Source organism: Diorhabda carinulata, chromosome 1, assembly GCF_026250575.1.
Source record: "Diorhabda carinulata isolate Delta chromosome 1, icDioCari1.1, whole genome shotgun sequence".
Lineage (NCBI taxonomy): Eukaryota > Metazoa > Arthropoda > Insecta > Coleoptera > Chrysomelidae > Diorhabda > Diorhabda carinulata.
The window spans coordinates 9,824,049-9,849,601 of NC_079460.1; the positions used below are offsets into that span (position 1 = coordinate 9,824,049).

General features: G+C 31.3%; 1 protein-coding gene across 1 annotated transcript in view; it reads left to right on the plus strand.

Annotated features, from left to right (window-relative positions):
• Positions 1-25,553, plus strand: part of LOC130892738 (steroid receptor seven-up, isoforms B/C) — a 119,182-nt gene that overhangs the window by 56,595 nt on the left and 37,034 nt on the right. Inside the window, exons 4-5 of the mRNA XM_057798313.1 lie at positions 284-448; positions 3,855-3,936. Of these exons, the coding sequence (XP_057654296.1) occupies positions 284-448; positions 3,855-3,936 (247 nt within the window). The remainder of the gene's footprint in view (positions 1-283; positions 449-3,854; positions 3,937-25,553) is intronic.

Here is a 25,553-nt window from a genome sequence, read left to right on the forward strand (position 1 = left end):
AGTTGAATAATTTCTTGCAAATGGGTTTATAACTTTGGCGTGTGTTGGTTTTGGTTGTTTACAATACGTCTCTACTTGATTAATAAATTGTCAAGAAAATATTATTTATTCATTAATATAAATCAAAATTTTAATTAAAATTTTAGTATTCAAATAAATGTTGATATAGAATATCAGAAATGTTTTGTCTTATGCTCAGCTGGCGAAACATCAATTTTCGTACCCTTTTCTCACGACAGACTATCAGCAAAGCAATCAGCTAATGGAAGGATTTTGGTTACAGGTGGCACTACTTAGATTAGTTTGGTCAGAATTGTTTGTGTTAAACGCAAGTCAGTGTTCCATGCCGTTACATGTGGCACCCCTAATTGCTGCTGCCGGCCTCCATGCGTCGCCGATGTGCGCCGACAGAGTGGTGCAATTTATGGACCACATTAGGATATTTCAAGTAAGCTATTGATGATTATAAGTTGTTATCTTGTGAACGGCTAAATATATTTCCAAATGTTAAATGTTGATATTATTTGGCATTTATTTTTTCACTTAAAAACGAGTTTATAGCAAATAACAAAACAGCAAAAAATAAATACTATGTGATATTTCAATTATAAACAATATATTAGCATATAGTAAGTAAGATGCGTATCTGTAAGATTGGCGTTAGGCTTCTAGCTTATATCGCACAACCTAGAACAGAAACAAAGAGAAAGTATCGAATGGAACTTCACATAACATGGAAATAGGAGAGATTAAGAGAAGTTATGGGGTACGATAGTAAGAACAAGACGCCGAATAGAATGGAAGGATCGAACCGTTAAATGAATCAAGAATTGAAAACCTGATACAAAATGTCTACTTGTTGACCTCCAAAATGCTGGTATGACAGATGGAGATTAGTATCACGGAAGAGGAGATAATGGATATCTCGGAGAAGAAGAATAAAACTCGCAGTTTGTAGTTCACTCACTCGAAATTAAACACTTATAAATTTTCCTCATCACAACGCTTCAAATCCAATTCATTATTTTAGTATTAGAACACGATACACAAACACCAATATGCTGACTTGTCGCCTAAAATTTGGTACGACACGCGCATGACGTCACGCTGGAATGTTTTCTTAGCCTTTCAGATTACATTAGTGTTGTGTGTATTTACCGGGTTTTTGGGTATTTGTAATATTTTTTGTACTTATCGGCTTAGACAGATATTAGAATCAGAAGCAGAGCAGCAGAATTTTTTGAGCAGAAGGAAAAAATTTTTTGATAAATTGGCTCAAAAAACGTGGAGATGGTTCTTTACCTAAGCACGGAAATATATGAGGCTGAGGGATCTTAACCGAAAAATTAGTTTCAATAACTGCCAAAGAAAACAGTTTCCTTGAATTATGTTATGATTCTTGAAATTCTTTTGTGAGTACTATATATTTTCTTGAATCTATAAGATCTATTATTTAGGTATCTGAACCATGAATAAAGTTTAATTAGATAGGTACCTACTAATTTTTTTGGTGTTTTTTTTAAATTTATTATCTTTTTAATTCCATATAATGCAAAGTATCTAGGATTAAAACATTGTTCATTTACCTATTTATGATTCGCTCCAAGAAATAAATGAAATATACCCATAATACCTATATCAGAAATAATATTGAATGAATTCATAGTTTTGTTCATTGTTCTTTGTAAACAACACGCAGTTTTAAGAACGTGGAATTCAACTGGTAAATTCAATAACCTTATAAATAATACATATACAAACATGTTTTTTTATCAAATATTACGTTTTACATTAAAATAAAACTTTATAAATAGTATACAGCCTCTATTAAACTTCACATTTTGATTCCAACGTGACGTCATATTGTGCCTGCGCATAATCATACCGTACATATGTGTATCGTGTATTCTACTGTGAAATCTACTGTATAACGCATACATTGTTGCTTACTGAAAATCAGAATGAAAAATTAATAAAATTTTCAATACAATTTAATTTCACAAAATACAAGTAGTTACCTCTGGAAAACTTGAAAACTTGTTCAAATATTGTTTTACCTAGTCAATCGAGATTAACTGTAAGAATTTTTATGTTTTTCTATTTTAAATTATTTTGTAATAGCATTTTGTACTGCTAAATGCTTCATAATTCAACACCTACAACACAAATATTTCTCTTTTGTCCTTATAAATATCCTAGTAGTTCTAATCTAAGTACGATTTATTACCAGGATATATATTACTTCAATATTTCTAGGTCAGTACTATCTTAGATCTAAGACACATTTATTTTGTATATATCTAACGGAAAAACTATTTTTTCCATTTCAAATTTACTTCATTTTTATACTACAATAAGTTGACCCTCTGTATTTTGATAAAATCGATCAAATCATTAGCTTACTGGTCATCGATGAATCCTATCAACGCTTTCAGGTTGCTGATTGAAGTTTTTCATGAATATGGAAACTAGGGTTTTCAATATTTTAATTATGTTCTTTCCATTTTCTTGTTGTTTTCCTACATTCTATTTGCTCCTTCTTATTTAATTCTGAAGAGAATATTTTTTTAATATATTGTACAGCATTCATTAAAACTTTGTGGCTTCTTATTATTTTCATAATAGAAGTTTTCTAACGTTACTCTCTGGACTGTATAACGTTGATCATTTTTTATTTGTATTTTTAGTTCTCGTTTGCTCGGACTATTAATGCGTCTCATCTCGTCCTTTACGTGATTGATGGCTGGCTTTATGACAACAAATTGATAACTTGAAAGGAGTTCATTTTCGAAATATTTACTAACATTAATGTATTAATCATAGTACTTTTCATAAGCTTCTTCAATAGAGTGGTCATTTGTAATTAATATTTTTAATGCTAACTGTATGTACTAATTTCTGATGGAAATAGCGACATTTAATATTAAAATTGGAAAATGCATTTAAAAATTGGTCATATAATCTTCAATCAATGTTTAAAAACTGATTTTTCATGTATATGTAAAACTATGAATAAATAATAATTCAGTTTATTATTGAGTTACAGTTTATTTTTAACTTATAGTTGATTCAACATATGTGCACAGGTATTCCGAAAAACTAACATTGGGTCGCTTTATTTAGGCAAGTGATAAATATCTTTAATGAGGTTGAAAAAACAATAACACCAAAGCAATACTACACGTAATTATTAATTAAGTGTACTTCTACAGCATTCTAAAACCATATAATTACATCGAATTGTATAAATGGTATATTAACTCGAGTTTTTCCATTGGTTATTCCAAATGTTTATTAACCATCTAGATAATGATTAATGAAATAGGTTCATTTCAACCGAAATATACAACTTATTTGAGTTCATTTTGACTGTGAGATGCAAGAACAAAGAACGAAAACCGCACGAATCGTATGTTAATTTCCAGTAGAAATTGTGCCTCCAGCCTTATTAACCTAGATACATTAAGTACGAATTTGTTCATTTAAAATCTCATTCTCAACAATCGATTGAAAATTCACTTTAAAAATTCATAGAATGTACCAATGTTTACGAATGAAGATGCTACAATTTTCGGCACGCGTAACCAATGCGCATTCAAAGCGCAGGGACAACCTAAATTAGACTAGGTAGGTATACGTACAGTTAGTGGTTAACAAAAAAATTGGAACTTCTATTGCCTTGTTGGTACGATTGTCTTCTATACTTCTTTTTACTATTTTTTAGTTTATCTTTACTTGGTGTAGTTAATTCAATAATGGCCAAGTTGTGGTGGAATCCATAAACTCAAGATTAATTTAATATGATGAAAAAATTTAGATAAGTCTTCAATAACTTTATTCCATTTTAATTACAGGAACAAGTAGAAAAATTAAAAGCTCTGCATGTGGATTCTGCAGAATATTCCTGCTTAAAGGCAATAGTACTATTCACGACTGGTAAGTTATTTTGTCTATATCTATTGTATATTGGCGTGGTAACTGTTTTCTAGTCTCATAAGCCTAATATATATGTATAGATTCCGTTTGGTAAAGAATCAGGTTCACAAGAAATTTGGTATAAAACTGGCACAAATGTTAGCGCTTATAATATAATTGAGTGTATTAAATTGAATAGTTGGAGATATATTTTGTTGGACCAACTACAAGAAATTGAGCACTTAAACTTACACATCTCTCTCCAACATAATTACATTTTTCACTATTACTCATTTTATTTCAATTACATAAACTTCATATCACACAATTAGTAAACTTAGGTGCTTCTCATTGTCATAAAAAATAATATCTCAATTGTTGTATTTTGAAATTCACGTAGAATAACTAAATATATAAATCATTATATATCAGGAGCTTATGGTCTAGAAAACGCTCTACTTGTATCGTCTCTGCAGATTTATTGTGTATAAGAAATTTAGATCAATCTAAATATATCAAGTAGCAGCAACAAATAAACTGACAACATCTAAAATAAAGTAAAACAATCGTAAATTATACTATTCAAGGAAACATCATTTCCGAAGTGTACGCATTACTATTGGTGTATATGACGGCTACTTTTGAAAAATGGAACAATTTTCTTTTATTATTCGTAACTGATCATCAGTGATAAGAAGAATACTTGTTTCTTGATCTAAAAAGCCTTCGGGGTATTATAGAAAAGTTTATTTTTAGTTTGCATTGTTATTGTGGAAAATAATAGTTTCTTTCACTTTTTTTAGCTCACATCACTTTCATTATAAACAGCAGCTTCTGCTTTTATTATTCCTATGAAGTAGTTAATGATTTATTTTGTATCATTAAAAATGTGTTTGATAATCAATTCTAAAGCGATTTATCCAAAACTCGAATGAGTATAATAACTATAGTCCAAGCTCAGATTCTGGAGGCGAAACAATATAGTATTGTCTAAACATTTCATTATGGAACATTAAGGGCCAAGACGAACTATTGTTTTAATGAAGAGCTTTTATTCAAACTATAAGTGACGTGACCACATTGGCTGTTTTCCACCTTATCTGGTCTAAACTTTTCAGCTCTTATCCTTTGGTTATTTATACATCAACATATGTTTCTATTATTTCTGAAGTAACTGCTCGAATGATTTTTTGATACGAATATAATTAGAATTTGACTTATGATATATGAGTTCACTAAAAAATGATAATCACTTGATTATTCTATTAACACTTTGTTATGAGCAGAAGTTGTTCTCACGAATCACATTATTCCTGTTATCACCGTATGTTTTCCATGTTGCATTTTCATGAAGCTTAAATTTAAGATCGAAAGCTTAAGGCCACAGATATAGAAATGAATATGTAATTGTTATGAATCTGTAGGTTTCAATATCTACTACACTCATATTGCCCTTTTCTTTAATAAAAATAATAATTTCGTGGTTTCAGATAATATCCATCTTACAATTTTGTAAATTTGTATGCAACACTTGTAATTTATAATTTTTATTATATTACTATACAAGCCACAGTTTGAAATTTTGCCGTTATTTTTGATTTGAATAAACTATTGTGAGTCTGCATAATTTACTAAAATATTTCGACATTGGGTCAACTTTGTTAAAGCATTCATATTGATAATATTGCATCTTATACTGTTTGAACGTCCAAAGCTCTACTTTTTTCGTTGTTGTTTTTCTCATCTGCTCTATTGATTTATCAATATTTTTTCTTGATGTATTTTTTTTCTCATTATAGATGGATATTCTTTGTGTCACAGGGATTTTATAATTTCTTTTCTTATATGTTCACTTCTGATTGGTTATTTGTAAAGCTCTTCGTGATCATTGATTCTTTAAATTCTCCATAATTCTACTAAACTATTCCCCGTAATCTGTCCACAATAATTTTCTTTTGGCTGTATGTTAAGATGGTTCTTTCAAATCACTTTTATGATTTTTTTTTTCTATTTTTTTGAATATAAAATTGGAATTCAATAGTGCTCTGAGATTCCCATATTTCTGGTTAATTATATTCATGCCTTTATCATTCTTGTCTGTATCTCTCGATAAGTTTGAATTTTTTTATTTTCTTCTTTGAACGTCTAATTCTATTTTATATTTATTTTGCGAAAATTCATATTTTGTTGCGTTCCATGATAGTTGCTTGTACTTGATTTATAGAAAGACCCACGTATAACACTTAAAATAACGCCTCAAATATGTATTGGGGTTAAAATGTGGGTACAGTACAGATACAGGTTAAGTTAGTTATTATGATCCGCTATTGAAAAGTAATTTTAAAAAGTATTTTTATAAATATTTTTCTATTTTTATATTTTCGTGTACAAGCGAAACAAGTATTTCCTCCTTCCTCCGGTATGAAAACCTCATATTTTGGTTAGATTAGTTAATTATCGATCGAACATCTCACAACGAATGGAATCGCGACCAATGCAGCGCTTAATATATGAAGTTTCGTGTATTGCGACATCAGGCAGGAAAAAAAAACGTTTGTCTGCTTGTTGGCTCATCGCAAGCCAAATTTCACGCTCAGACATGGATAAAATCAGATTTGTTTGAGTGTTCAAAATTCATATTATCATGTCACTTATTCGATAGCAAAAAGCTATTATTGCCTACTCTCATTTGAAAAATTTTCGAGAAATCCGACTCGAATAGTAAACAGTAAAAATAAAAAATCGAACAAATGAAAAAAATTTAATAGCTAGCAATCCCTAATTGTTACTCTATCATTATAATGTTTGTCTTGACAATGTTGTTTGTTGCATGGTCGCCGTCTTACACCACACGACTTTGCATTTATGTACGTTTGTGTATAGACCATCTAAAAACGAATTTTTTAATTAATACGAATAATTATTTTGTTTCAACTTCTGATTACCCTCCTGTGTTTGAAGTGAGATATGAAAATCCAAAATGGCAAGGGTGTTATGACATTTATACGTGTCCGATAAAATTAACAGTAATAAGCCAACGAGCAATAAATAGGGTTGTACCTAATTGATTTTATATTCAAATAGGTGTTTACATTTTGACCATCGAGTGAGCCTATAGTGGAGAACGCAGAGCAAGCAACTCGTTAGATATGATAAAGCTGTCTGTCCCACGCAGTGGTGTAGGTGTAATATTGTACAACTGTAATGTCAAGTGTAGGAGGTAAAAAGACTTCATATATTGAGTATATGGGGGGCTAGAGTTTTTCCAATGTTGTTCCCACAGATCCACTTAAGAGAAAAATATAAACGAGAAAAATGAAGTATTCATGAAATGAAAATATTAGGGAATAAACAAATACAGACTATATACCAAAAACAACCGTAAAAACAAGTTAAAGGGTTGTGGTTCCTACACATCTGTAAAATGGACAACAGTAAACTTACAAAGAGTATTTGGCAACGTAGAGTTGGAAAAGAGAACACCCAGAGAAATCATGAAATTAGCCGACATTTTTCAAGTAAAAAAGATTGCTTGGACAGATGCCACGTAATAGTTAGAGACGTCCACGAATAAAAGGACACATCAGACACAGATAGAACCTATATTAAAAATTATCACAAAAGCAAATTTTGATTATGGTTTGCAAACATCTAGAATGGAAGACAATAAACCGATAAAGAGCCTTTGGTTAGGTTAGAGAAGAAGAAGACTACATTTTTCAAGTAAAAAGCATCGCTTGGACTGATGCTGTGAAAAATAGACCGGGTTAAGTTTGTCAACAATTAAAAAAACACACCCGACACAATGGGTACACACGGGTTGATGATGATGGTCAATGATTTTGCGAAGATTTTTTGACAGTAATTGTGGTGATCTTCTTAGAAAATTTTGTCATTCAATTGAAAGTTTTTTATTCTATCCGTCTTGGAACATTTAATTAACAGCTTGATGTTAATTGATAAGTACATTTAATAATAACAATAAGTTGTAGCTGCTGCTTATTTGATAATCATTAAATACAAATAAAAAAGGAAACTGGAGGAACTAAAAGGAGGAATAATGAATAAAAGAAGCTGGTATTATTCTTTCATTGGATGGTTTCTAATTTTGTTACCTTTACTCATTTTTGCCGTAAATAAGTACGTCATTCTTCTTTCTAAAATCGGCTTATAATTCATAATTTTGTATACGCTTGTTTTTCTCTGAATCAAATGTAATTGATGGTATTCTTTCCACTTATTATTATTTAATTATTTGTTTTTTGGTACATATATATTTTCCATCTAGTTGATACGCCTTTGATAATGCGAACGAACACAAGCCTTTTCACGTGTAAAAAGCTTTCTGGTCAGTTGACCATGCAACTGTTTGGCTCTGTGGCCTGTATCCGTGTACACTGCGGCTGTTCATATCATGACAGCTATGTTCATATCACACGGCGTTGAGAACAAAGCACCCTCAACCAAGAGAAGATATAATGCGAAATTCGAGCTCTCACTAGGACTCTAACTGTTAATGTAATAACCCTCGATCATTATGCAATTTTCGATACCGACCGAACTGACTTAATGTTCAATTAGCAATTTGACCGATTCGTAATTTAAAGCATTAGCAACCTAATAGTTTGGGACGACATTGGCAGTCCAAATTTTAATAAAATATCTCAATCATATAATAGTCATCTTTCAATTTAGCGGAGGGATATTTTTATTTATTTGATATTTGAAGGATCTGAATTTGAGCATGCAAGTTGATATATTTTTTGTTTATCAAATTTAGTCTTATATAGTATAAGTATAAAGTATATATATATATAAATATAAAACTACTGCTTCATTCGCTTCCTATCACTTGATATAAATTTATAAAATCACTTGAATGAGATATATAGACATTTTGTTGAATGAATGCTCCTGGTCTATTTAAATAGATAATATATTTTTATTGAAATAATGTTTGATACAATAAAAATTGAAAATATTCATCCAAGAAAATATATATGGAATGTTACGAAAACTACTATCCATATTTTTCATTTGCAAATATATCTTTCTTACAACAAATATACAAGGTGCTCCAACGAAGATTACCCACTCTAAGTGGAGTGAAATACGACTACCTTGGTTGCAAGGGGGTTGAGTGATAGGCCATTTAAATCATATTTGAATTTTCTGATAGTCATTTATTATTTTTGATTGAATTTTTCAAAATTTATCTGAAAATTAATGATAGAATTTACTTATCGCATATACTGATTGACATAACAGCGATGCAATCATATAATCTATTTCCAATTGCTTCGCGAACATTTTTGAACACATCTCGAGTCAATAAACAAATGATCCTTTGGCGTAGATAGTAATTCAATTTGTACTGCAATAGCTTTTGATTTCAAATGAACTCAGAGAAAAAGATTTAACAGATTTAAATCAAATCATCTGATCAGACTGGCCACTTAGCAAGTCCTTTTTTCCAATACATCGTCCATGAAAGTGATTATTCGATAACCGATACGGCAAAATATAGTGAGCACCATCCAAAAAAAAAATAGTCCTATAGTACCAACCCAAACACTCAACTTGTTAGACTTTCAACAAATAAAAGTGGTTCAGCCTCACCTCAATACCTGCAATTATATCTTTTACTTCACCATTTATATCACCTTCTAAAAAACCTGTATTGTAAAGAACATCGGCAAAAGTACCTCAAAATTTATTCCGTGTGCACGGAAATCATATAAAATTTGAAGAATAATAATTCACTATTCTGGTAATTCCATGAATTGAATTGAAAAAATAGGCCATCATTCTAAGGGACTTATTAAATTCGCAGCTAATTAGGGCGGATACTTTCGTCGGCACATCTTATATCTATCATAAATGAATGACTGATATGAAAATACTAGCAAATCCTAGAGTTCCATCTCTCCTGAAATCGTTGAATTTTTAAATCAGTTGACGATAATCAACCGCACCATTTCATAGTACTCATTCGATAATTCCAATAATTATAAATACGTTTCAGTCGAATAGCATGTCAAGAAAATATGCATTGATGCTGAGTCGAATAGTTGGTAAAATTAGTACCGAATCAAATATTTCGCAGGTCAGTCGCGGAGGTCAAAGTTCATGCAGGTGCAGAATTTATCGCTAATACTTCCTGAAGTCAACATCGAGCATCGATGTTAAGGGCATTGTGCAGGAGAGATTGCAATTTTTATGACTTTGAATTAATATGAAAATAAATTTGGTCATTCATCGAATAAAACGAAATAAGTATTCTAAATTTTCAATTGAACATTTATTGTCAAATAACACTGAAAATTTGTATAATATTAAATAATTACAAGGAGTTTCTATTGGCCCAAATCATTTTTTGAATTCTAGACTATTTTGTTATTAGGTATAGTGGTCTCTGTTTGTTTGATCTACCTACGTGACGAAGACAGTTGAATAATTACAATTTATTGAAGAAAACAGGTACAATTTCGAATAAACAAGGTGCGGCCATTCATCGCTAATTAGTAGTATAAGTAGTAGTAGATGTAACAAATGAAAATTTAATTCATAAAAAACAGCTTTTATGACATCTAAATTACCCATAATTTTAGTTTATTAATGATGCTATTAAAATCCTATGCCTATCAGAACACAGATGTTATTTTTTCATGAAAAAGATTATTCAAATCACCTGATCCAATGTTGTTATTAGAAGTATTAAATTGAGATATAAGATCATAATTAATTATTTTTTTTTTCAAAGGATTAATACTTTTACATTTCCAAAAATAATGTAATGATTCAAAACTCGGTTTTCGATAGTGTTGTTCAAAGTTTTGTGTTGAAAATGAACTGTATTAGACAATACCAATGTTAACCACGGTTTGATTCGATTCTCCCATTTCTTGTTGGATCTCTATATTAATTTCACAGTTATGGAAACAATTGGTTTAATATCTACAAACTAATATTTTATTTGATTATAAGTCTAAAATCTTGCTTAAAAAAATATTTGGCAATATCCAAATCCAAATATATTGACTTAACAATATATTTTTTTACAGTTTTATGACTCAGGAGGTAAACCTCATATCATAAATCAGTGACGGAGAATGTCTACAATAAATTACTAAGAATTAATGACTTCAAAATGAAATCATTGGTTTTCTTTTTAAAGATTATTTCAATTTATTCCACTTCTTCCTGAAATTTTCTAGTTATTTCAATAAAAAACAAACAAGGTAAGTATGTAATTTCTATAGGAAGAAAATATTTACAGTTCAAGATCAATTTGAGGATCTCTCACCTTTTGTAGATAAAAAATTCTAATGGACGACAAGAAGCGATCTTTCACAAGGTGTTTTTTTTCTAGAGATTCACAAATTTGTGTTGGCATTTAACATATTTTGGTTTGACATTTCATTATGGATAGCCTGATACAAGATGAAACCTTGTAAATTGGTTCTGTTCGTCGAACTCATCGTTCACGTCGTCCATTATATGGCGTATATAATTGTCGTTTCGAATAAAAAGGTATCATTTTCGGACAATGTTTACTCTTACAGATAATATGCTTACCGTAAGATGGCGAAAAGTGCGCACTGAAGAAGCTGTAGCCGCTGTACTGGGAAGCTCTGAAAAAGACCCAAATCAATCAATTAGTCGTAGTTCTCAGCAACTGGAGTTACAACTTGTACAGGAATTAAAACGAAACGACTATCGTAAGCATTGCCAATTCGGTTTATAGGCTGGTGGAGTTTTTTCATCATATGTCTTCAAAAACAATGATGTTCAGAATGTTACTGTCAATGACTATAAATTTTTTTGAACCTCAATTAGCTGGCATTAATCTTGTTGACATGGGGTTCCAACAGGACGGAGCCACAAGGCGCACCTAGCGTGCTACAATTGATTTATTCAAAGAAACTTTTCATGAAAGAATAATTTCACGTATTGGCCCAATTAATTGACCACAAAGATCGTGTAATTGAGCTCCAATGGATTATTCTCTTAGGGGTTATGTGAAGTCACTTGTTCACGTCGATAGAATAGAGACATTCGAATACCTGGAAATAAAAATTAACTATTGGTGAAATACAACCGTATATGCTGCGAAAGGTTTGTGAAAAATTGATGGTCCATCTTGCGCCTTGTACACGCCAGCCATGGAGGCGACATATTCAAAATTATATTTAAACATTAATGTCATAAAATTTTCTATAAAATAAAACCAGTTCGATAGATATTGGAAATTTATTTCTGTGTTTTATCATGATTGGAACATGTGTAACTCTAAGAAAAGTATCCCTTACTCAAACAATTCAAGAGTACTATTTGGAATGTTCAAACATTATCCACTTTTGAAGCAAAGAAACAAACTGTTTCAAACAAACGTCATAATAAACAACTGATTCGATGAAAGTGCATTCATTCTATTTACAAAAAAGATACCTATTTTGGATGGAAATGAAATTTTGCAAACATTTATATTAATTATAGTAAGTTCACAGTTGACATAGTTTTTTTAATATAAATTTTAAGAACATGTTTCAACCCAATACCTATTTCAATAAAAGTTACTGTAGCTACTTAATTTTTTTTATTAAAGTAATTTTGTGTTTTCAGTCAGTGAGGTATAGAATTACTGTTTAATTTCATAGGGTTCCATGATATTTTGTAATCGGGTTACTGCACATTACATTAAGTATGCTATAAAAATGTGCTATCATGTATTCTCATATAAACTATAGCATTATTCTATTCCAAAATAATTCAAATTCTTAGGTTTTGTTTTATATAGGTTAGATAAAAAATCTGTTATAACTAATTTGTAACTAAAATTTCGATTTGTGGTGATGCACAATCGTACTGGAATTAATTTTCAATGTACCTAATCCTTACCAGAAACAATTTTTATGATAAAACATCTATAAAAAAACTATCATTACAATAATCCTGTCAGTACATAACGTTTACGTTATCATTCTAACTCCTAATCAAAATTATGTGCAGACAGTTCTCGTAGAAGCTTTATCTGTTTATTACTTTATCATCAACGAGTATTAGGGCTTGCTATGGACAATTCCTTGAAATGGGAGTTAAATATTGCCGCCTTATCAAAAAAATTAAGTTTGCGCTGAGATGAGTTTCCAAGGAATTGAACTTATCCACCGCCTCAACAGTCCATTATGCCCTTATCGAGTCGCATCTCAGACATGCCCTTCATTTCTGGAGTACGTGTAGTGCGATTCAATTTGAGCGAATCCTCAAACTACAAAAGAGAGCTGTTAGATAGTTACTCGGACTAAAAGCAGGACTCACTGCAGGGACTTCTTTAAAAGATTAAAAATTCTGACTTTTCCTTCCTTAATAATCTTTGAATTCGTTTGCCTATATCGTAAGCACGCTTCTCCAATTTCAGAAAGATCGTTGCACGACTATCCATTTAGAAACGCGGAGCACGACCTTCACCTACCTACTCCACGTTTAGAATTAATTAAGGGCTCAAATTTTACAATGCAAAAAGAATGCACAATCAGTTACCAATTGAAATCAAATCGATATCATCTTTTCCCGCATTCCGCAATAATTTGAGGGCATATTTACTGGAAAGTACCTTCTACTCTGTAAACTTCTAATAATAATATTTAATCCGGACATGCTGCTTACTGGTTCAATTTCTGCTACTATCACTATTAGCTATAATTTTATTACTCATTGTGATTTTCTTCTGTAAATTGAAATTTTATTTTATTTAGTTATTTTTATGTTGGTTTTTCAGTTTTTATAAGCTTTTGTCTACAAATTGTAACAATTTTTTGACAATACAGCATTTCCATTAACTGAAATTTTTCAGGCTGAATAACAGTCTCAGATTTTCTATTACTATGAAAAAAAAACAAATAACTGAATACTTTAATATTAATTATATTAAAAAAACATTATATTAAACATATGATTTTTCAAAGCAAAGCAGTGAACCGAGAATTAATCTATAAATCTTGAAAATTCTATATAAACATTTCATAATTTGATCGATAAAAACATCATTATGATTGTATGATTGTGGGTATAGTTAGCTTCCAAATCAGATTCGAGGTGCACATTTGAATATTTGAGTGTTGTAAATCGCTCTTCGTGTGTGTGAATTTGGTAAGCAGGTTAGGTTACAAAAGGTCGTGACTTGGTGGTACGCTGAAGGCCTCGGGCTATAGGAATACATGAGCACAAGTTGCGAAGTGCACTCCTCTTAGTCTCAGCAACATCCAGAGCTGTATTTAGAATGTAAATATATCATATATACTCTTGATAGATATAGTTGTTCTTATTCTAATTAAAAACAGTGATAAAATCGTTATTTTAACCCAGAGCGCGAAAAAAATGTATGCAGATACTAGTAAAGGCAATTCTAAGATATGAGAAGTTATTGTAACATACAGAACGAACACAAATCGAAGATATCAGAACTTCCGAAAATCCTTCTTGCAAACTTTTCCCATTTTTCTATAATCCATAAATTTTTTCTCAAATAATCTCGCTCCTTCTTTAAACACAATCAGTCTAGAACGCTTCGATAACTATGTAATCATATTGCCAAAAGACATCTTACAGGGTGAAGAAGAATAGCTTATCTAGTTACATTGTTATATCCATTATTTAAATAAAAGGCGATTCTTATTCATTAATATTACTAGACTAATTGTTTTCTCGTTAGTAGATGGTTAGGAGACAAATCCTAGACGTTGTTTCCATAGAAATTATCATATATTGAGTTAGTAAGAGAAAGAGATTTATCTACCCTTGTTATACTATTTAACTACGTTGAATAAAATAAGCTCTGGCTTTGGCTTGTCATTCTTCTCGAGCTCTTTTCAACGAGACCATTTTACTAAACCTCAAAGACTATGCATACTAAACACACTGTTTTCACTACCACTAAACCAACACTCACAATTACACTGTCTGATGCGCGTTTTGATAACCAAGTTATCGTTTTCATCTTCATCAGGAACTGTTCAAATAGTTTTCTTCAGTCTCTGAAGAAGAGTATAGTTGTAGTGGTAGTGTAAACAGTATGTTCAGTTGAATATCACCATCGGCTCCAGAAATTCCAATTTAAATCCAAGACTATGAATGGGTCGTTATCAGAAATAATAATTTTGTTTCATAGGAAGCAAACTTTTCTAGAGAAGTTCTGTTTCATATTGTATTAGAACTTATTTTACTCCAATTGAATTTTATATCTTTTCACTAAGCTCAAATGCAGATTAAAATACATTTAAAATCTAATTGGTCCTATGTTAAATATTACTTGTCCAAATCCGGCGCTGCTTACTACTACTGTCCCCACACCCCGCGTGATCACCTCGTGCCCCTTTAATGCCCTGAATGACGTTACAGCTAGCGAGCGGCTCCTTAGGCCAAATACCTAAACTTAGAGACTGCCGGCAAAGTACCCGCATTGTCGTACTCCTACTTTATAAATATTATAGGTCAGTTGGACGATATAAAAAACAGAACTATAATCTCTTCAGAAAATTGGAAATATAATCAACAAACTTATTTTTCGAATAATATTTTCACAATCTGAAGTTAAACTCGAAAAAACTTCTTTTCAGTAATCATGCTGATTTTATTATTACACAGGTGGAACACGAATGTTGAGTCTAAGTTACAGTCATCAAATAGGTATTTACTGTTATGTATCTAATACAGAAACAATAAATATCTAACCAATATTCACATACTCGGCCCTACTGTGCCTCCATAATGAAACCGTAAAAGAAAGATGCATTTTGGAAAGATGGAATCATCAGTCTTCTTTGATGTTCCCTCTCCCTTATACTTTCATAGGTGAAATGGTTCGGCTATATTTTTTGTTATTTCGACGTTATTCTCGTTGAATGTGTGTTTTCGTTGCCTCTAGAAACGGCAAATTATTAGCCGATTTATACTACTAAAAACGACCTTAAAGAGTAAATCCACTCACTTAAGCTGATTCTATTTGAGATCCTATCAATCTACAGGCTCTCTAATGGTTGGTCCCTCTTCTCATTCCTTCTAATGTCTTCACTGCTGGTCGTATTCCATCTGTTTGATAATCTTACTGAAGCCTCCCCTCTGATAAAGGCTCTCAAAACGCTTTCATGTTTTTATCTAATTGTTATTTATCATATATAAGATTTCTGGAGATAGCAATCCACGGATCCATCTCGCCGGGCTAGATAGTTGAAAGTATCCTCCGGTAGTTTGGAAACTTTCGCGCCTACTTTTGCTGTAAATAGAATCGCTGCTCATCGAAAATGTATTCGTCCAATAGGTGTAAAATCGTTTTGTTCTATAAGTTTCTCACAAATTCTTGCAGAGTATTTACCAGAAAATAGAAGAACTGTGTGCTATACTAAAATTTTCAGAGGAATACCAAATATTCCTATGTTGTGTGTTCCAAAAAAACACTATTTTGAAAACAGTGCAAAATGGGACCATGCAAAAAATTAGCCATTTTCTTGTCCGTATTTGCTCACATTTTCTGGATTGCTCACAGTTTTTGAAATTAATTCATCAACAACAGCTGCATGTATCTAAATGTCTGGCATACTCACGAGATGTAGCTGTCACCTGTATAAACTTTGCACTTCCATAACGTCTCTATCAATGCAACTCTACTTTATTATTTTGAGAGCTAATGTTATCAAATTGTTACAAAGAAACACCGCAAAATCGTATTGTGTTGGAATACGATGACTGACCTCTCAACTTTTATGTTCATATAATTATTCGCAAAAAAAACTCTATTTTTAAAAATTTTGATACGTTTAGCATCTATACCTAGATAATTGTAGAGAAAGTTGGTAATGAGCTTCCACGAAAATGATGGTGAAAACCAAATAATTGTTCTATTTCTAATCCAAATTTCGAAATTTATTTAGATCATTTGACCACCATGAACATGCGACAGTTTGAAAACTTGAACGACATTTGACAACAATCTTATTCATTCCATTGTGGTCTGACTAGTACCTCACTGTTTTACTCAAACTTACAATGTAATTTGAATATACTGTGTCGATTTCTGATCATAATAAATTAAAACATATTTACATATCGCTGAATAAAATTAGCCCTTTCTCACGACAAAAACATCAATGAACATCTAAGTTACTTCATCCCTTTCGACCAGCAAACCCTAGAAACGGTAATGGTCGACGTGTAGATAAGATTTCGATTTCAGTTTATATTATAATTTATAGTGGGTTAATTTATAACTGCTACGCTATAGTTAAAGAGCAACGCTAGACTTCCGGTGGGTTAGGAGTTGTTAATTGAATTAACAAAATATAATTTCGAATGATTATATATGTTATATAAAGAATAAAGTTAAATCATATATTCTGGCGAAGTTGCATAACATTGGTAATTAGAGCTAAGGTATCTATCATCAATTTAAAACAATCTGGTTGTCCTATCTTCCTCAAGTGGCTATAAAAATAGAGCTAAAACTTAACATGATTGTTTCGATATCCGTAAAAAATTTGCTTCAAATTCGAAGCTCGAAAACGTAGTAGTAACGTTTGGCAAATCCTACTGTTAAACGAATTAATAGGTTCAAAGCTATGACTGAAAAATAAACTAATAGAGTTAAGATGAAGGCAAAAAGCTAGAAATGTTATGTTATATTTCAGTCGACTTTGACTAAAAAATAGAGGCTTTGTTACAAAAATTAGATGTTGTAGAAACACCTAAGTCTCCATCGATCCGATATTCTCAAAAAGTTTTATTTAAAATTTATTTCAACATTCAGTTAAACGGTTTTATTATAAGAATAGTTGGACAAAAATTGTGTATATTATTATCATTTGAAATTGTTTCTATACTTATTCTCCTACTTATTCTCCTAAAGGTAAGCGTTTCTTTTATATAACGATTTCAAAAGTTTTTGTTTCTTATTCCACATTTTCGCATGTTGTGACGTAATATAATTTTAATGTGCTTCTCCCAGTCTGTCTATTTCCCGATCCACTTTTCATAATAATGTCAATAGAGTAAATTAAGTAATGTATTTATCATCATCTAATACTAGTTTCTCCTGTACCGCGAGTTTTTTATTCTTTATTTTATTCCTTTTCCTTCCTGCTAGATGTAATTAAATTGTCCGACAAGCTATGTATTATTTTTTCGCTCATATACCCGTAGCATCAACAATCCAATTTATTCACAACAACATTTAATATTCACTCCTTTTTACATTTGCCCATTTTTTCGATGCAGGTGGGTAGAGTTCGGCTTGGTTAGGTCTTGGTCCCACCACATTATTTTGGATAATCATATAAAAACATAGATATTGAGAAGTATAAATTGGAGGAGAAAACAAGCTAATTGCATACGCTTCATAATAGGGGAGTATTTTCTATATAAAACATAAGTATCTATTTAACTAAGCAGGAGTTCATACTTATATATATGAAGTAGATAAACTTTTGGCTGAATATATGTTAAAATTGTGAACGATTTTAAGCTCAACTTTAAAATAAACCTCATCTAAAATTCTTGGCGCAATCTATAGACCTCAATGACTTTTTTAAGTAATAGAGAAGCTATAACGATAAAAAGACTCCGTATTGACCAAACCAAACTTACACTCGGTTATTTTATGTCATCAGAAATTCGTCCTATTGGTGATAATTATTACTACTGTGACCATTAATCACAATCTCCTCGATTGCAGACCATACTCCACCACATACCAGCAATTTTATCTGAAGCCTAACCTTGAGGGAACACTCGACTGACCCACGGATATCAAGAGAGTTTCAATGTTTCTCAAAGCTACCACAAAATATAATAAAATATAATACACACACGCGCGCGCGTGAGAAAGTCCGTCCCTCTAAACATCCATCCCCGGATAATTCTGCGGATGGATGCGAAGAGTCACAGTTTCGCGCATAAACTCCTTCCTCTCTCCTAGTTCTATGGGAGATATTTTGGCTAAGAGTTAGCCTTTGGCTATACACTCTCGTCTTCTTGGTTGTCTGGACATCTTAATGTGTGTTTGTGCTTTCGCTGCCTCGTTAAAACCCTTCCCAACCTGCTTTGGTAAGAGAAGATCTAATTTGAGTGGTCCTTCGTATTATTTACCAAATTTCTCCGAGGTATATGTATACCGTGTCGGGGATTGTCCTCTGGTGGGTTAACCTAGAATTTTGGAAAAATGTTTTTTATTTTTTTTTATTTGTATTTTCTTTAGTTTTTTTTTGTTTTTTTTTGGTGTGTGTTTTTTTGTTATTTTTTACTAACCTAATTTAACCTATCGATCCAGATTTTCTATAATCCTCTCTGATGAACCTGATGAGCTCCCTTAATTTCTCGTTAGAAAAATGGACTACTTGGAAATTACTCAATTCTATTTGTTACTTAACTGAGTGATTTACTTATGAAATCATGATAGCTACTGTATCTCATTATTATTAAAATCAGGTAGTTAGTTATTCATGTCTTTAGCTGCTCTATTCTGCCGAACATTGGATTGCTGATTTTCGGCCCTGTATCATATTTAACAACGTGTTGATTTATTCATCCACAGGCTATAACAACATAAACATTTCTTGTACAGAATGGAATGTTTATATGACATTTATTACATTGTTTTGGAAGTCTTTCATATTTATTACTTTGGTACAACCTAACAATTGTACACCATTTTAACAGACAGGTTCCAACATCTGCTCTTAAATTAATATTTTATACCACCAATATTGAATTTGTCTATAAGGACATGTCTTATTTATTTATGAACAATCCATATTCTCTTTTTTATTTTTTTGGTGCGTGGTTTTGTAGTTTTTTCGTAGTTTTGTTATTTTTTTACTAGCCTAACTTAACCTATTGATCCAGTTGTCTTCGCGGCCCCCTATTTTCTATAATTCTTTCTGATGTACCTGATGATGTCCCTTAAATCCTTGTTAGGTTGTCAGCTCCTTGAATAGCTTTTCTGCTCTGTCGTCCATGAGATCCAATACTTTTTACAGTCCCATTTTTTCGTATAGTCCCGCGCTTTTTGTTGTCCAATGGACATTTAATTCTTGTCTCAGCATTATGTTTTGTTGAGCCTATAGTTTTTTTCCCGTTCAATTTGCATGTGTGTCACCTTGCAACCGAGGTGTATGTCATAATCGGTATTATTATACTACCAATAAATCTGAGGATTGTTTCTATCTTTAGCTTGCTTTTTCTACCAATTAATCCGCATAGTCTTGCTCTTGCTTGTCTCACTTTGTCGATAGTGTTTTTCACGTGTTCGGATGAGACCTTGATCCAAATCTGGATCAAACTATACACTAGATCCAAATATAATTATGTTGTATCGTAACAGGTTTTATTGTAGAGCAGTTTGTTAGTAATTTTCATTTTTTTCGCTTCCTGTGCCAACGACCGGCAATGTTAAGCTAATTAAAATTTAAGAAATGTTTTTGTTAGAATCGGTGCGACCACCAAATGCTACAGTAACTCTGGCTAAAGGTCGATATACATTATGAGTGTATCTCCCTAAAATAACTTTGAAGGTGTCTTTGCAATTACAAATAACGCGATACGAGACATATCCTCCATGGATAATATATATCACATGTTGTTAATATGAATGTTTACTTTGGTCAATTCTACTCCTGTATCATTTTTTCATTAGAAATTACGAATGATGTCATCGAAGCTCTTTTGGTGTGTAGCTGTCATTTCGGTCTTATTCATTTCCTGTATTCCGCAACTATAAAAAGTTTTTTTTTATACTTTTTCTGTCTGTATTTTTCGTAATTTTCTTCGTGCGTAAAATTCATATGAAAACTCTAGTCTGCATATATTCAAATATTCTGCAAATAACTATTTAATTATTATAAAAAAATAGAAGAAGACGTTTTCATATTTTTTACAGCAGTCGGAATATAAAAAGAAAATTTTCAAAATTTACATCTGCTTAAAGTGACTCGTTATTATGCCCTACACGCTTGAAGCAAAAATAGGGGATATCCTAAAGTTTGCAACAAAATTTTCACAAAATCTTTCTGAACTAAACTTTTGTAACGTAGTCAATTCATAAATCTTCAAGTTCAATATGGAAAAGATGTCATTAGTCATGAATTCAAAATAATATGAAAAAGTAATATATTGTATGTGAATCAAAAGAAAATTTTGAAAAAGATTTGAAGGTGAAATTTATATTTTCAAGAATGTACTTGAAAGATAAAGACACGGAAGTATCGTTCGTAATATCCAATATCATTAAGGGTCAATTTGTAATCGAAACTTTGATCAAATCACCATCTCAAGTTTATTTTTAAGCAAATCTGTAACTTAACATAATCAGTAATAACGTGGTTAGGCTAACAAACAAGTACCTACAAAAAAAATTCTTCAGATTACCATCAAGACAGCAAGAAGAGAATCAAGTATGTACTCAAAAATTTTATCTGGCACTGCGTCGAATTACTTAAGAAACTACTTGAAGAAATTCAGATCAAATACTGGATAGATATTTATTTGATAAAGAGCATTTAATAATGGAAATATTAGATCTATATCAGAGTCAGATGGTTACTACAGGGGTGATGAGATAATGTTTTTATAATGTTACGAGGTGTTATAGAAAAACAAAGTAAAAAAGATAGCATACTATTTGAAATAATATCCTTCAAAGTACTGTACTAGGCTAGCTATGTATTCGTCCCAATCCCATTTTTGATTAGTTGTTTCGGAATGAGTTCGTTACGGTCTTTGCGATGTCAAGAAAGGTGTAAGAATGTCTCCCTTTTAGCATATGTTTTATTTTCAGTAAAAATCAGAATTGTAATAAATTGGGTGGCTCTTGGCTTATATTTCAGGTTTTCCATCGAAAATTATTTGTTTCTCGTGCATAACTATAAACAGATTTCAAAATTTCATGAGTTTATGGGCGCTAGTCTCAAGGTCGAAGATGGTGAAGCGGTAGCACAATAAACAAACTATAACGATAACTAGTTAAACTTACTAATACGTGCTTGCCGAATCTCAAGGAGCAGCGTGGCTAGGTTGAGATGTGGGCGTTCGAGAACTGGTCGCTTCGCTGGCTCGAGACAGAATGCGTTTCTCTTCGATTCAAAACATCTCGCCTGGGTTCGTGTGAGTGTGTTAGTTGTCCCTAAAACGTGTAGGTACCAAGTATATCCCCAAGGAGGATTAAGTTAATTTCATGCTATTATGACATTAAGAAGTTAATAAGAGAAAGGAGACTTGGAATTCCGATAAGAAGATATTGTCTAGGTTAGGTATGGGCCAGTTATGGGTGAAATAAAAAATAATTTTTTTGAGGAAATTTTTCGGGGAAATGCGTACCCTCCGTATCCGTATTAAGTATTTTTAAATGCTAGGACACATAAAGTGGTCACCAAAAGCATATCTGGCATGGATCAATATGTACAATCCACATTCTCTACTTAATATGTCTTTTTATTTTTATTTGACAGTCTCTTATATTTTTTGTTAATAGAATTTATTTAAATTGATTATTATATCTTGATATTCAATCACTTTGTTTATGTACTCATATTATTGAATGTGAGCAGCAACTATTTGGCGAGGTACAAGTATTCTGTTCGATTATAATATAACTAATTTTCCAAAAAATTGGCTGAACAAATATAGTATAAAGGATTTTATATTAACTAATTAGTGTAGGTCTATAGTTCAGTCAGTTCGAGGTGATGAATATTCCTATTTTTTTTCTTTTAAATTGTGGTATCACAATGCTATATTAGTATATAACTTTTTATAGCAATTTCAGATTAAATTATTGAGGGATAATAGGTCCTTGGTGATAACTAAATGATAAAAATATATTTTTCATATAAATAATAAGATAGGAATAGGTTTTTACTGTTTTTAAGTGAGCCGACACAAACAGATTTGTGAATAACAATTAATGTTAAAGTATTGCGTATAAAATTTAATATTATCACTTAATTGTGAAATGATAATAATGAGGATTTATTTGTATTATATGGACTTTGTTCATTATTTCAACAAGACTAATTTATTTATAGAAAAATAACAAAACCCCATATCATAAAGTACCTACTGGAAATAAGATATAAAAGAATATGTAGGGAAAATGAGCAAGTAAGAAAAACAAGTACTCATCGACAAACTACCCTCATTGAAAATATAAATATGTACGTATCTGTTCAAGAAGATCCATTTGTTTTCTTCCCAACTTTATAAAGTTGGTCTGTTCATTTAGTTTTAGCCCCCTTTCACAAGCTCTTGATATTGTCTATAGTGTTTCAACCCTTTTTGTTACCATTGGTGAATTATTTGCATATACTAATGTAGGAACATCTCTGGTAATAATAATTGTACCCTTTCAGTTAGCAGAGTTTCATTACTTCGTCTAGTGATATAGTATGATCGTGACCTTGTCAAATTCACAATTCTTATAAATTTACTTATATAGTTTTTGCATACTTTGCATCCTTTCTAATTATCCGGTGATAAATTTTTTAATTGTTTGTAGGTACCTACCTAATGTAATTAGTATAACAATATTTGTGTCTACTTTCAACGTTAATTGAATTTATTGCTATATAACGGAAATAACAGCCACAGGAGAATATTTCATTGAAAGCTAATCTCTTCTCTCAAGGTCAGTCGTGTCTTTGTGTCTCCTTCCCTAACAAAAATATTTTATTGCATAATTTTATGCAGAGGGTGAGTGTGGTTTGGAGTTGTATTAAAAAGGGAACCTCCCTAAAAAGTATATGTCAATATTAGTCACGAAGCAACATATTGGGCTGAAATTGTTCCAGAAACCATAGGCATTGACATTGACAAAAATCACTTCTATAAAAGACCCGTTTATTTTTTCAAATAGACTCAAGAATATTCATTATAGAAGAGTTTCGAACAGTGTGCAGACAGAAAACTGTAAATGTTTCGAAACCCAATACCTAATATATTTTATAAACTATGTAAATTCTTTAATATTTATACATAGTATATAATTTTAATTTTTTGCTTTTTCTTCGATATTTTGTGCGAATTCAAAATACTTATGTAATTTGACATTGCACCTTTAACAATTTTTGTTGCCCACGTGGAATACATTTTTAATCTGAAGACTGGAAATGTTCCACTTTGACTAAACATCGTTTTTTTTTCCCTTGAATCGATCAATTTGTTATCGGCAATACCCTGTAAAGCGAGCTAATAAGTTACGAGTCCGAATTTGGTTCACCTCGTTTAAAGATGACACCTAGTGTAAAATCATACTAGGATCCTTGGGTGCTAAGTATCATCATTCATTTATTTGTCTTATTTTTGTGATGTTTTGTTTCTGTTTTGACCTGCATAATGGTGATGTTGAAAATGACAGCCGTCGACAAGCTACAATTTACTACACTTCTATCCAATGGCATTGAATTCCAATTTTTTTTTCGGTATATCAAGCCACATTTATGGAAACTTTTTGTGTGACAAGAAGATATGTTTTCACCTTTACCAATAGTTAATAGTATAGATAGAGTATGTGGAATTATTCTTTTGAAAGAGAGCGAAACAGCTTCGGTTTACCACTCTCTATCTCTCTCTACTTCAGAACTTGTTACTCTTCTTTTTTACTTACCTCTCTCTATCAGCAGTTTGGACCTACTTGAACAAGCTCCTATACCACGTCCTCTCTATCTTCAATATTAACTTACTTAGTTTGTCAACCGGACATAATTTTTAATAGTACCATAATAATTTGGCCTCAAAATGTAAGATATGTGAAACCTGAAAAAGAAAAATTATACTAACTAACAATGTAAATCATATTCTATGGTTCCAATATAAGTCTTGAGTGTGACGTCACGCAGTATATAGTAAACCATTATTCATCGGTACATAATAGAAATTATTATATCGAGTGCCTTGTACTAATTGTGACGCTGTCTACATGGGGCAAACATCTCAGTATTTAGAAAATAGACTAAGAGCTCATCAATATGATAAAAAAATAGAACTGCATTAACCTAACCTAACCTAACCATGAAATATAAAAAAAACATAATTTCAATTATAAAGATTCAAAAAATTCTTGAAACGGAATCTAATACACGAAAAAGAGAATTTTTAGAAATGGTTTACATTCATATGAACGAAAAAGCTATAAATGATAAAAAAGATCTAAATAATTTAAGTAAAATTTATAGCTCTAAGAAAAGTCGAAACGTCAAAAATTATCATTCCTTTAAAAGTTATCAAAAAAAAACTAATTTTAAATTTTAAAATAGAAGAGACCTAAAATCAAGTACATTTAGATGCATTAATTACTATACCTTAGAGTACGCTTGTATATTTCATAGTATTGCAGACAGATTTTTTTTAAATATTTCATTTTATTGGTTTGTAATTTATTTAGTTACGTTACGTTATGTTATGTTAATCCTGTCCACGTACAAGAATTTTCTTCCCTCTGTAGTATTGAGTTGATTTTTATTTATGAATTATGTATGTGTCATATGTCAAATCTCGAAGCTTCTGCATTCACAAAATTTTGAATAGAGTTTCGATAGCAGTGGCATTTCATAAAAGTTTTGCCGCCAAATTTAGAATGTTTTGTACTGATATCTCTT